The 14,927-nt window shown below is 25.9% G+C and overlaps 1 protein-coding gene across 4 annotated transcripts in view; it reads left to right on the top strand.

Moving 5' to 3' along the window:
- Positions 1-12,029, top strand: part of LOC107452101 (uncharacterized) — a 61,371-nt gene extending 49,342 nt beyond the window's left edge. For all 4 annotated transcript variants that reach the window (XM_087165563.1, XM_087165562.1, XM_087165564.1 and 1 more), the window contains 4 exons: positions 617-686; positions 5,082-5,284; positions 9,805-9,914; positions 11,695-12,029. In XM_087165563.1, coding sequence (XP_087021689.1) covers positions 617-686; positions 5,082-5,284; positions 9,805-9,914; positions 11,695-11,889 — 578 coding nt within the window. In that variant the 3' untranslated portion in view covers positions 11,890-12,029. The remainder of the gene's footprint in view (positions 1-616; positions 687-5,081; positions 5,285-9,804; positions 9,915-11,694) is intronic.
- Positions 12,030-14,927: the final 2,898 nt, after the last annotated feature.

Here is a 14,927-nt window from a genome sequence, read left to right as displayed (position 1 = left end):
TATACTTAAGTACTTGACGGTTAATTTCAAATTAAAGAATAATTAAGTTTTATAATATTCCAACAAGCAGAAGAAATTCAAAGTACAAGCTACAAATATTGTCTAAATATTGTTAAAGTGAGATTTTTAAAAAAAATTTTTTTATGTAATTCATATGTTGTTAAAAATTTTAATTTGTCCTTTAAAACACTGATTTAGTAAAGTTGAATAAATTATTGAAATTGATTTTAGTTAAGAAAGGGATTCATCTAAGAATGTCAATCAAAATTCTTTAAAAACAAAAACATTTATAGTTTTATTATATTCTTGGAATTTTCTCTCTATTGTATTTTCTTTAAAAAAATTTTTGTAGGCACTCCTCTGTGTGTTAATAGGTTATTTTCTTATTTCTGACTTCTAAACTAATATCATTAACTAAATTACCTTTTCATGGGATTTGATATTTGCTTTCAAGAAACAGTAATATTGTGTTACTTTATTGAAAATCTTAACTGTTTTTATTTTTAAAATGATTTGCAATAATATTTTTCTGTATATTTCAGCTGTAATTTTCGAAAATGTTTTATTATATTTCATAAATTACTCACTAAATTATGTATTAAATTATTTATTGCAGGTACACCCTTACTTATTGTAATAACTGTGTCAAGTATAAATTATGAGTATTATACTTCAAGAGATAAATAGTAAGTTTTGTTACCTGTTATGTTTCAATTTTGTGCTTAATTCTTGGTACTGATTAGTGTTCATAAAAACTATATTCTAAGTTATTCATTTGTAAACTAAAGAATCGTTTTGTGCTTTCAAATAATTGTTTTAATAAATATAGTTCCTTCTTGTTATTTCAGAGACATTCATTTCTCAATTATAAAATACAGTGAACTCTCACTTATGCACCGGTGTAAGGGGCCAAGAGAAAAAAGCGCATAAGTGAAAAACTTCAAAATTCTAAAACGCAACGTAAATTGCAGTGACAATATGAATAAATATGTTTCTAAAGATTAAATGTTAATATTTATACTGTTTTGGTATTAACTATAATTATACAAAGAAAAAATTTAACATACCTTAAGACAATTTATTTTCTTACAAAATAATCTTAATACATGTTTGTATTTGTTTTTGCCGACGTTATTCAAAAGCAGTTTTTTCCAGTTCATATAAATGGGATAAGGGGGAGTTTCAGAAGCAAAATTAAATTGTGAATAGTCAGGAATAGTGTCTAAAGCTTTCAATACTGCTGTGTGATTTGGAGGAACTTTATCATCTCGTCAGTATCATCCACCACATTCTCATCATTCACAAGTTTGAGTTAGATATAAATGAACAGTTCTTCACAAAAAATGTGAGTTTTATGGGAGGAGGTGAAACATCACATGATAAATCTCTAAGAAAAGTACTTGACGTCATAATATGCTGCACAATAAGTTGTTCAAGTATTTCCCTCACTAAACAGATCACCTACTTTTATGTCCATCTGATTGCAAGTAAGTGATCGCGGTCTCTTTCATCTTTTGTATTCCAGGTGTCTTCTTTTTCTAGTAAACAGCATGGGAGTAAAACTAACCTCTGGACAAGAGGAGGGGTCATTTTGTGAAAGATGAATGGGCTTTCATTGTTGTTGGTGTAAAAGATAAGACACCCTATTCAAAATTTTAGAAAGAATGTCTTTCCAGAAACAGCAAAAATGAAAAGGTTACAGGGGGAAGCAAATTCAATAGGATCTAACAACATATATTTCTTTTTATCTCTAACAAGGATTGCTCATTTGCTTCATTTTTAATTTAAAACATTTTTTTTTCAAAGTAAAAATATTTAAAGGATTAAAAAATTAAAATGCTAGCCTAAAATTTCGGCGCATAATTGAAAAATTTATTTTTAGAGCGACGCATAAACGAAGGATGTTTATTATTATTTTCCTATCTAATGTACTGGGACCTATAAAAATCGTCGTATAAATGAAAAAGGTGCATAAGTGAGAGATCACTGTATATTAGATACCAATATAATTGATCTTTTCTAATTTTTTATGGTCTGTTTTCACCTCATGTTTATATGCATTATGTCTTATATCTAAATCTGAAATTTTAAGCAAATTTTAGATTTGAATTTAATTTTTTAAACAAGATTAAAATTTTATACAGTTATTTATAATTAGTTTAAATTAATTAGGATGTTCTTCTGTATGAAAGTGATTGAAAATTTGGTACTTGTCAAATTTGATAATCAAAAACTTTTGTTCACTTTCCATGGTGATTTATTTTAATTATTGCTCTTTGCAAATAATGCAATAAATTTTGCTGATCTCTTGTTCAACATTTTAAAAGTAATTTGATTGACTAACTCAAAATGCTTATGGTAATTTTTTTGATGAATTTTTTGTTGTTTGATTTTTAATTTGTGCTTTTTAGTTTCAATTTTAAGGCCTTTTTATATTTATGATTTTTTTGAAATATAAGTTAAATGTAAATATATTTTAGTCTGTTCTGTTTCCTTGCAAAATTAAATTTATGGAATAGAATGTTTTGAATTTCTTAGTAGTATTTCTTGTTGTGTTTGGTGAGGCACAAAAAATTTGTTTTCACTGTTATAAATGCAAAATTACTTAACTTTTGGCACATTTAATAATTGATAGAGGCTTAATGAGTAATTTATATTGCATTGAAATCTTTGGTTAAACTCAGGGATGAGATTTTTCCGCTTTTTAGCGGATTTCCGCTTTTTTCACTTTTATCTCTTAAATTTCAGCTTTTTTATCAAAAATTCAGATTTTCTAAAAATTTCATTTTTTTTTTTTTATAAGTATTCCGCTTTTTCAGAAAATTCACCGATTTTCAAAGAGAAACAGAAAATTCAAACTACATAGCTACCTATCCTTTCTCATTTTTACTTATTTTACCTATTTTCTCCCCCTTTACACTCAGCAGATAAGATTTTCTGAATTTTTTACCCGCTCTCCAGATAGATCCGATTTTCGTAGTTCAAACGACGCTGTTGGGACCGTAGTTCAAACGGTCCCAAGCCTGGAATCTGCTAATATCTCGATTCTTATTCACACGATTGTAATATCAAATATAGCTTTTCATATTTGCGTGTTGCGATTCTTATTCACGTGATTTGAATATTGTACGTTGCGATTCTTATTTACGAGATTTAAAAATCCGATATTGTGATTCGTATTTACGTCTTTTTAAAAACCTATGTAGCGATTCGTATTCAAGCAAGTTTCAAATTCGATGTGTTGATTTGCTCATGCGGTTTATAATATCAAACATTAATTTTCGTATTTATACTTGATTTTAAAATAAGGCATTGGGATTCGCATTCACGCATTCTAAAAGTTATGCATCATAATTCTTATTTATGCAATCTAAAAATTACGCATCATGATTCGTATTTACGCAATCTAAAAATTATGAATCGTGATTTGTATTTACACGTTTTAAAAATTCTATATCCCAGTTTGTATTTTCTCATTTTCAAAATCGTATATCTAGTTTCATATTCATGTGATTTCAAAATCCATAATTACTATTCATATTCACGCAATTTTAAGATCAACTATCGCGATTTTTGTAAGAAGTAAAATTTTTTTTAAATTAGTTATTATAAAGGTGACTGTTTTTCTAACTACAATTATTAGTATATGTGAGTGTTACAACATCAGAGAAACTGGAAGGGAATATATTCAAAACTTACATTCTTTGCTTGCAAAGAAGAAAAAATAGAATTTGTCGCAAGATGTTTGAAGATGAACTAACGACTAAATATAGCAAACAAAAGCAATAACTTAAAAAGGGATTTAATTAAAAAAAAATTTGGGGGGGGGAAGAGTTGATTAACTCATCATCAAGATTTTATTTATAATTGCTGTTATTTATGCTATAAAATACAAAATTCTTATCAAATAAAAAACAATTATCTAAACAGTTGCTGATTGTCATGTAATTTTTCAAACTAAAATAGCAATTTTTGTATGTTAAGGAGTTACTATATATTTCTACTTCACTGTTATTGATATGTTTCAGAGGGCTGTAGTTAGATTAGACTATAATATGAACATAATGATTCGGTCCATTGTTAAAGTTTTTTTTCCCAATATGATTTAAAAAGTAATATTACTGATATATTTGCTATAAATCACATAACAGTATTTATTAAAAGAAATGAAATATTAATATATATTCTCAGTAGTTTTAATTTGCTAAACTAGGTAGTTTTTCAAGTAGTACTAATTGTCTCTTATGTGAACTGAGGAAAAATATAATTTCCAGCTTTATTTTTTCAATTGGTAATTTTTTTTCTTCACTGAATGTTAAGTATCAATGTAATCGTTTTTATAATAATAGATTAGTACACAATTGTATGTCAACACATTATTTATTACCTTAAATTGTCTGGAATTTATTATTAAAGGGTTGCTCTTGCGTAAAATTTACTATTGTGGAAATTCAGCTTTTTTGCGTTTTGGCTAATCTCATCCCTGGTTAAACTACTAGTCTAAAATAAAAAGTTATAGAGTCATATAGCCTAAATTCTGATTTTTCAGATTTAATATTTAGTAATGTAGTGAATGTAGCCAATTAAAAGTTTAAAAAACATATCTAAAAAGACAATGCTATCTCAGAGCATCCATATAGATTTCTACCAATAACAGAGTAAATTCATGTAAGTTCATTAATTTTTTTTTGAAAGATACCTTGCAAAAACTGGTTAAAGTTCTGATAATTTTCTAAAGACATAACTTTTATTTTATCAATTCACTTAATGTTTGAAATGAAGTTGCATCATATTTAATTTTTAAGAAAATAAATATTTCATTTGTACTGATGCAAATATTTTTATTTTGAAGATTGTGATCTATAAAAGGTCTTCAAAACAAAATCACAAATATTTTGTGATTTTGTTTTGAAGACCTTTTATTGATAGAAAATGTTATGAAAATGTAATCAGTTATAAAAAGTTTTTACCTCCTTTTAGTTAATGCTTTTATAAACTGTACTTTTTCTTTTTTTTAAACTTTTTTTCCCTACTTTTCTTTACCTTCTACTTTTTTTGTACATTATTTACTTTTCTTTCAGTTGTTGGCTGTCAGGAGATATGTTTTACTATGCAGTTGCTACTCCAGTTTTGTCCATGTTGATCTTAAATTTTCTCATCTTCATCATAATTCTTTATTCTAATACTTGTGGAAGACCAAGTAAGCGTCTCAGAAGTAATCGGGATGAAAGAAAAGAAGCAATCACTACTGCTAGAGCCATGTTCTGTGTATCAGTATTACTAGGTATGAGAAGTCATTGTTAATTTTAATTCAAATGATTGTGGCATTTTAAACAAAAGTGGAATACAGTGCCAGATATCATATATCTCAGTGTATAAGTAGACTCCCTATTTTTGATTACGAGTTAGTGAATTTCTGGTATGTTCTCGTGCAGAAGCTAACCACTGAAAAAAAAACCAAATACGAAAACTTCTATTTTATTATGAAATCTTTTAAAAAGGGTGGAATTTCAAATTATTATGGATGGTTGGGGAAGAGAGTTTTTTGTAGTGCTCAGTAGACAAGGATGAAATAAAATCCATTGTAGAGTAAGATCCGTATGACGACACTGCTAATGTCTGTCACAGATTATGTCCTGGAATTTTTAAATTTGTAGCTTTATGGTCTGTTTAAAAGGTTTAATTGTTATTGTATTTTTCAAAATACCCTTGAATAAATTATTTTAACTTTTTTTTCTTCCTGAACACAGGGCCGTTTTAATAGCATGCAGGGCTCCCGGACGAAAAAATTTTTTGGGTCCTTATAACATGTCATACTGCTGAAAATTTAACTAAAAAACTTCACATACATAAAATAAAGCATTTTTAACATATGCAATAATTTGAACAAATTTAAATACATTTTGACTTAAATTTGTTTTTAGTAAACCCAAAAAAACTGAATTCACGTAAAAATTTCATTGGAACATAGAAAAAAATATTTCCGTTACCTTTTTAAGTTTCCCTGTTGATAAACTATTCAAATTATTGTTGATTGCAAGATAATCAATCACTATTTGTAGAAAGAAAAACAAAATACACACTTTATACAATATAATATATTTATTTTAAAAAATATATAAGGTAATTTTGTTTAGTCTTATTTTTTTTATTAATACAATTTTTAAAAAGTAAGAGTCTCAAGGGCTCCCTGAATGCCTGGGCCCCTCGGGCACTGCCCGGGTGGCGACTTTACACTTTGTCGACTCCCGGGCACCTCCACTCGCCGCAGTTTTATTTGTCAACTGTTTCACCGCCTTATCTAGTAACCCTCACTGAGAGGCAACCCTACGCTCGCCTCAATACAGCACTCGCTAAAGTCCTACACAAATCTTCACGCTCATGGATATTTTTAAAAGTTGCTTGTTGAATTAAGTTAAAATTTTATCCTCGTTCAAGACTAGAAAAATTCAAATATCGAGAACAAAATACTTCGTCCTTCTATAAAGAAAGAGGAAGAAAAATTTACATACACACAATTATTTCAGTTAATTGCATACATATTTCGGTTAAAAAAATTTTCAAATAGAAACTATTCTTGTAAATTAAATAAAAATCTGGAGTAATAAAATATTTATATCTTCAGAATAATCAATTTCTTTTGAATATCTCAATTAATAAACAAAGTTTAAAAAAATAATCCCCTATATAAATCATCACATTATTAAGTGTACATATTTTTAAAGATAAAACTATTAAAAAAAATTTACGCAGTTTGAAAAATAATTATTTTCATTTCCTTCATTTTTACCAGGTTTTTTCAATTGTTTCTATTTTGGAAAAAATATGTATTCTTCAAAATGCTTACAATATCTTAAAAAAATTGCATATATTTTATACTGAACAACTTTTGATTGACAATATTTCCTTCATAAGAGAGTCTTTAAAAAAATTTGAAAATATTTTCATTAAATTTGTTCAAATATTTTCTGTAAAATGCGTGCTATTATGAAAACAAGGAGAAAAAACATTTTTAGTAAAGCCATGACATAAAGAAACAAATCTCTGACATACTCACTACTATTTTCGTATAGTTAATTTATTTTTCATAACATCAAATCATATTTATTAAAACTTAAAGTTGTGGCTGCTTAACTTTTTTTAGTGTTTCTTAAATTTGTCAGGGAAAATTCCGATATTTTCCATTTTTCTTGCTTCTATCACTATTATTTGTATATATCTGAAATTACACACCTTCGTTTTAATTGTTTCCTAATTAATTTTATCATATACTTTGCTATATATATTTATCCTTTCATTCTATGCTTCATTAATTTCATAACTTATCCATCTTGTAACTTTTTATTCATAATTTTATAACAACTTTAGCTTATTAGATTCTATAACTCAACAATTGGTCTATATATTTAATAATTTTTTTATTCAATTTTTTGGCTTCTAAATAAGATATGGAAAAAAATACTATTAAAATTATTACATTTATTGTCAATCTAAAATTAGGCCTTTTTTTCCTAAGTGCGAAAACACATTTACTAACTTAAGGTAACATAATTTAACACCATTCATCTATTTTAATAAGAACGATTCAGAGAAAAGCAGGATCAGAAAAAGTGAGATGTGTATTTTAATTTATATTCTGCTTCAAAAATGAGACAAAAGAGACACAGAAAATTTTTCTGTTATTATTTAATAGTATTCATTAGTCTTTAAAATTCCAAAAGAATTTTTTAGTTGCTGGAATCATATAATAGTCTCATTTGTAACAACTTGTTTTTTAATTTTTTTTTTTACACAATAGCTTTTATTGTATGTAATTTGCTTTAAAAGTTCAAATATTTATTCTGAGATTGTCATGCAGTCTGTGTGTCTGAAAACTGCATGACCTATTTTATTTTATTTGTTCCCTGCAGAATGGTAATAATTGTTTCTTATTTGATAATAAAAATCTTACTTTTGCTGAGATAACTGATCGCAAGAGTTTTGTTTTTTTATCATAACATCGATTAATTTTTTTTGAGAAAAGTGTAAGTCCTCAGCCTTTCAACGCAATTGCTTTAAAACTACTTTCTTTATTTAAAGTAAATTATTAAATTTAAAAATTGTTAAGATTCTCTTATTTGACTCAATATCTTGTCTTTAATGAAACAGAAATAAATAAACAGATTGTCCTTAAATTGTTATACAGTTATGATATGAGAATGTCAAAGTTGATGCTTACTGTTTACATTATATTCTTATTTTACAAATCATAAAAAGTTTTCTTTAATCAAAATTGTGTTCACCTCATAAATATACTTTAACTGCCACAAATTTTTAAGTCTTGGCTACCAAAGCTGTGGACGTATGAAGGAATTTATCGTTTGGGACATAACATTTACAAAAAAGTGTCAAATCTAAGTACAATTGTTTGGACGCAAATATTATTGGCACTGCAAATGGGAATCATGACATCAAATTTAATCATAGATATCAATGTCAGAAAAATAAAAAAGAATAAATTCATGCATAAAGCTGACAGCAGCAATCTCCTCTTCATTACACGTATATAAAAAGAAAATGCTTAAAACTCATAAATTGTGTAGTTACTTAAATTAAAGGTTTTAAAAACTAAACAATAAGGTACAAAACCCTGCTGCATTATTGAATATTGTGTCCACATACTTGGCAAAGACACCATAAATTATTTGCAATAAATTTATAAAAATAATTAAAAAGCTATACCCTTCTCATATATCCTACACCCACAACAAAACTTTATCCTAAAAAGGAAATAAAAAAGTAAGAAATAAATATGTGTTTCAGGAAGTCCGAATAAAAAGAGAATGATAATACACAAAAACTTTTAAAGCAGCTAAATTTATTCACACCTCATGTTCACTCATGCGTTTTTTAAATCGTATGTCGCAAGTGAAACATGCGCGAATTAATATTCGAAGATTTTCGCGAGAAAATTTGAAAGCTGACTTGGCGAATGTAAGATTGGCGAATTTCAAAATACGGTGCCAAAGAAGTGCCCGGGAGTCGACAATGTGTAAAGTCGCGCCCGTGTGTGCCCATGTGTGAAGACGGTACTGCCTGAACACAATGTAAAGTATTGTTTCTGAAAGAATTTTTTTTTTATGTGTATCGAAAATATGTTGAGAGAAAAGGCAAAATTAATCGCATATAACATTAAAAATGTAGTATATAGTCTTTGAAAGAGTAAATTAATACAGAGTAATTCATATCTATCTCATTGTTTATAATGCATAGATATTTCATAATCGACCAATCTGACTGTAATCGCATTACTTCCTGATTTTCATTAAATTTTGGGAAGTTGACATATACACTGGAATATACGGTAGTCAGATATTATAAACAGTAAACCATAGAATGAATTACGTTTTTCTTACATTCATATTAACATTTTAACTGTTGTCTTTTTTTAGTTGCTCAGTTGAATGTTTTTAATTTTTTTGATCTATATTATTTCAAACCATTTTGCATAAATTTTGTTTTTTCATTGTTTAAAAATAACCACTAGCAGTTTTGGGGCTCTGAATAAAAATGTAAATGTATATTTAAGGTACAGATTATTTGTAATTATATATAAAATATTATAAAGTTTATACAGGTCTAAGAATATCAAATAAGATAACCTAGTTAATGAGTATTATTTATAGGCCATTTATATTTGTATTGCTGGTAAATAATTAAAAATTGCCTAAAAATATTTGGTCTGTTCATGATTATTTTGTAATATTACTGCAGTATTAAATATACATTTTCATTTTGAGAAAACTTAAATTAATTTATTTTTAGGTTTGTCTTGGATCTTTGGTTTCTTGGCTGTAGATGGTGCTAAACTATTATTTCAGTATTTATTTGCCTTGTTCACTACTTTACAAGGATTCTTTATGTGTGTCTTCTTTGTAAGTGTAATTACTCTTATTTTTATTTTATTTTTTTTTAATTTGTGATATCTATCTGTTTGCCATTTATTTTTTTCTCTTTAATATTTGCATTGCTATTTATTTTAATCTAAAACCATAAAATACAGTTTGAGTGTGTTACCCAAACCTTTTCCTTTGCTACAAATTGGATTTAACTGTGTTTTTCAACTTATAAAGTGTTTACAAAAGAAACATTTCTGTATGTTTTCCCTCTGGTTTTGACAGTTACGAGTTTAATACATCAAACTAACTGTGCTTTTTATGCAATAATTAAATTTTTTTAAAAACTTCTTTTATGAAATTAGCAATTATTATTTTTAAAATTTAACTCTAATAAGGTTTATTTCAGAATTAAATTCTTCAATTCATTTAATTTTTCGTAAAAAAAAGAAATTAATATGGACCAATAGCCATTAAATTTAAATGAATAGCATTAGAATTAAATTGATACATGCATTTTTTATGATCAATCAATATTAATTTAATATCGAGAAAAATTATTGTTATTGAATTTTTTTAAATTTAATAATAAAGTTTCTACACATTATCTTAATCTTTATTTCAAAATCTTAGGAGTGTTATTAGGTAAGTTTGCAGATGCCTAAGGTGGATATGATATTTCTCATTCATTATTTGTTTAATTAGCTGTTGAATATATTTATGATACAAAAGACAGCTAAATTTTGTCTCCGGTACTTAGTTGCTAAGCATATGTAGTCCAGGTACTACATATGCTTAGTAAAATTGACATTGAGCAAGATAGCTACAATAGAACATCAATTATTCAAATTCATATTTGGTTCACATTTAGATAGATGGGGTAATGAACAAGAGAAAAGAATTAAACCAACATAATTTAAAGAATTGATTAAGTACAGAATACAAATTTTGCTTGTTGTAGCCATTATGATGTGGCTTGTCATTCTTTAAATAATGTGTGGTCTCATCTTGTAAAAATTGATTGAATTATTTTCTTGTTACACTATATTTTACTCTTTAAGCAGTTACAAAAATTCATTTTCATTACAAATTCAATTCATTATCTTTACGTTTTAAGAGTTTATTAAATCTGAAGAAACCTTTCAATTCCACAATTTTGCTTTCCTCTTATTCGCTATTGTTTTAAAGAGTGTATAAAAATCCATTATCATTAAAAATTCGCTTCTTTATCTTAACTCAGTTTAAACAATCTTAACTAACAAAATTTAACTCATTATCTTTACACAGTGTTTAAAAATTTATAATCTCACAATAAACCTTTCAATTCAACACTATTGCTTTTACAGTGTTGTTTTATGCAATCTACAAATCTTCATTTTCATTACTAGTTCAATTCATTATCTTAATGCAACTTGAAAAATTCTTTATCATAGAATATACTCTTCAAGTCCACTTTGTGGAATTTATTTTTAAACTAAATTGTTAAAAAAAATCCAACATAAATTTAAGAATCACACATGCATCATTTTTCTTATTTGTTAATGTATTATAGTAATGAGTATTTTATGTATATTTAGTGTTAAATTTGAAGAGACGCAAACAATTCTGTAATATTTACATTTTGCTTTATTTACATATTTTTTCAAAAAAAGAAAAAAAAAATCAAAACATTAATTTTTAATGAATTTGTGTGCAAATTGACAAAAACTAACTTGTTATAATCTTAAATGCTTGAGCATAAATTAGATCCAACTAACACTTTTAATTACTTAAATAAATCATTTTTACAAAGATCTGTATTAGGTGTTTCATTTTTCAGGTATTTCGTCAAAAATCTACTCGTGAACTGTGGTTTACTTGGATAACTCAATCACCCACCTCAGATTCTTCTCGCACTTCTCATATCACAGATATCACAAATAGGGCTGTCAGTAATCTATCCCGACAAAGCACACCAAACAGATTAAGCAAAGCTGTGTACAAAACTAGACTCTCTTACATTTTGTTCAATTGAAAAGTGCCAAAAAATTTTACACATTAAAATCTTTATTAAAAATTGTAAATAGGGCAGAAAATTATTCATAGCGCATCTCAAGTTAAGTCATCTGTATGTTTTTTTATTGTTTATAGAAATAAATTTATGTACTTAATAAAGTGTATTGCCATTTATTTATTATATAGTTGCAAAAGGTTTTTCTTTTAAAAATTTGAATTTTTAATGAAATTTTTTAATAGTTATGAACCCAGTAGCAGAACGCTCCCCTCCAAAAAAGGAAACATAATTATACCATTAATTGCCTAAATTTTTAATAAATAGGTTCAGTTCTTTGAAAATAAAAAAACCCTTCCTTTTTAGTTTATTTAAAAAAATTTCTACTAGAAATTGCTTGGCAAGAAAACTAATATTTTATGAAAAAAAAATTATCGGCCATGTGATAACATAAATATCCTGATAATTATAGCTACCATAGTTATTGAAAGTTAATTATTTCACAAAATATATGATTCATTGATTGCATTAAATGCAAAATATATGATTTTGCATTTAATAGATATTTAAGATAGCTATGAATACTTTTAAAAATAAGAAAAAAAATACAAATCTGTAATTGACTTATTAAAGCTACAATGTTGATGTGTTCAATGTAAACTCTATAGAGAAAAAAAATTGTATTTTAGTTCTTGACTGTAAATTTTGGTTATCAGCAAATCACAGATTATTAAGCATTTGTTGCAACTCTCTAAATTTTGTTTAGATATAGGGGCTCTAGTTCAAGCACCAGTAAGAAAATGGAGAAATTTTTTTTTTGATCAAACATAATTTTTAAGCTGTCGTAAAAAACAGTACACATTTTAAGATTATACCCTAAATATAGGAAAATATTCTTCTTAAGGCTAATGCCAGGACTCTTTTTGTTATCTTTAATAATTATTTTTAATATATTTTTTGGACATGATTGTGCTTTAATTGTAGTTTTAATTTTCATGTTTTTTATAACCTTCATAAAATTCCTTGTGCTATGTAATGATCTTTAAAGAGTGTTTTTCCAAGTGAGGGAATGAGAAGCCTCTTCTATTGTAAAAAAAGCTGTACCAGAAGAAACAGGTTTCTTCTGACCAAAGTGGAAGAAATACAAAAGACCTTTTTTTTTTTCTTTCCAAAACAAAAAAAAGGAAATTTTACATTAATTTTTTTAAGCACAATTTGAATCTATCAATATCCATTTAATAACAATCTCAATCTATTAGAATTAATAATGTACATTTTATTATGCAAGGTTATAAAAACAATCGTGAATCTACATCGAAATCCTGAAAAATATTAAAAAAAAATTAAAAATATTTGAAAAAGAAGTAACCACTTTAGAAAATTCTTATCTAAATGGCTTTATTTTAAAGAAAATATTTTTTTATATGTCTGTTTGTGTGCTATTATTACAATTTATTATTTTTTTCAAAAACAATGTTTACTTAAACTAATGCAAGTATACATAATTAATCAATATATGCGCATATCTATACCTAGTATTTTTTTAGAAGGATAGGTATAGCATAAATCGTGTTTAAAAATCATTATAATAGTTGTTATATAGATTTTAAAATTCTGTATAAGACTATAATAAATAATATAAAAATGGTTATCTTTTTTTAAAAAATAGTAAATGCCAAAAACTTATAACTGGAATTACCTAGAATTTAATTTGTTTAAATTCATACTATCTTATAATACTTACCAAAACAGTATATTAGTCATTTTTAGTTTCTTCAATTTTGAACAATTTTTTACATTGTCCTGGTTGAAAAGGCTCTGTTTGTATGAAATCCCAACTATGTTCTGAACTACGCCCATAATTTCTATGTAAATTTTTTTTTATTTACTCTACGAATCAAGCAATAATTATTGGAATTGTTATAAAAAATGAATATTAATGGATTCATGATCATACCTTAATTGCAATTATATTTTTTTGCTTTTCATATAGGTAAAATTTACGTACATTTAAGCCACAAGTACATTAAGTTGCATTGAAGCTTTAAATTTAAATCGCGTTAATATTGCGTTAGCTGTCAGAAAATTTTAGTATGAGCAAGATTTATTGGTTGTTTTTTTTTATCACACCCTTATTTTGTGCAATTTTAAAATTTTTGATTTTTACCTTTGCATTTTTACTTTTTTATTCAAAAAATTTTTCAATAAAAAAATTTGTTTTTGTTTTGTCTATGCTAATTTGTGTACAAAAAAGTGCATAATTTTTAATAATTTAAATTCTGTGTAATAAATTTTAATTGAGATTTTATTTATTACCAATTGTCTAAGAACAATTCTTAGTTTAAATTCTTAGAGCTTGAAATTTGAATGAACTTAACAAAAAACAAGTTTATAACATTTGAATCATATTGCACCAGTGACAATTGTTTCAACTTTTTTTTGTGAGCCAAACTATAAAGCTTACCAGTTATGGTTAAAAATGGAACGCATATTTTAAGATTTTTAAGTAAAATAATAAAAAAAATAAGCTTGTAAGATTTTATTTACTAGTAAATATCTAGACTTTATATTTTATAGTATAATAATGTAAGATATATCAATTGCAAATATTGGATTTTGCTGTCTTAAAAAAGAACAGTATTTCCCTTAATACACAAAAACTTTCTTCCTCATAACCTACAAAACAAGATATACTTTTCAACAACCCCTCAAGTGATTACCATCAATAACAAATCATCCTCATAGTCTATATAATGAAAAATGTCCAGATCTACATAAACTAAACTTTTTTCAAATTCACAATAACTTTTTATAGTTGAAGGTATAAAATGTTTTTATTAACATAATGAATAGTGCAAATTTTGTATGACGATTTGTATTGAATAGTACAGATTTTTATCTTTTTATACTCTTAAGGAACTTTTCTTTGAGTCTACCAAGTTATTTAAAATTTTTGTTTATAGATGTTACCTGCTTTTATTTCTTTTTAAATTAAAAAAAAACTTTTTGTAGCAATGCTGTTTTTATAACATTCGTTAACGAAAAATATAAGAATTCATAAA

The sequence above is a fragment of the Parasteatoda tepidariorum genome, chromosome 6, assembly GCF_982258835.1.
Source record: "Parasteatoda tepidariorum strain Cologne lab strain chromosome 6, Ptep-v5.0, whole genome shotgun sequence".
In the NCBI taxonomy this organism is placed as follows: Eukaryota; Metazoa; Arthropoda; class Arachnida; order Araneae; family Theridiidae; genus Parasteatoda; species Parasteatoda tepidariorum.
Note: the sequence above shows the minus strand (reverse complement) of the source record. Positions and strands in the feature narration are given on the sequence as shown.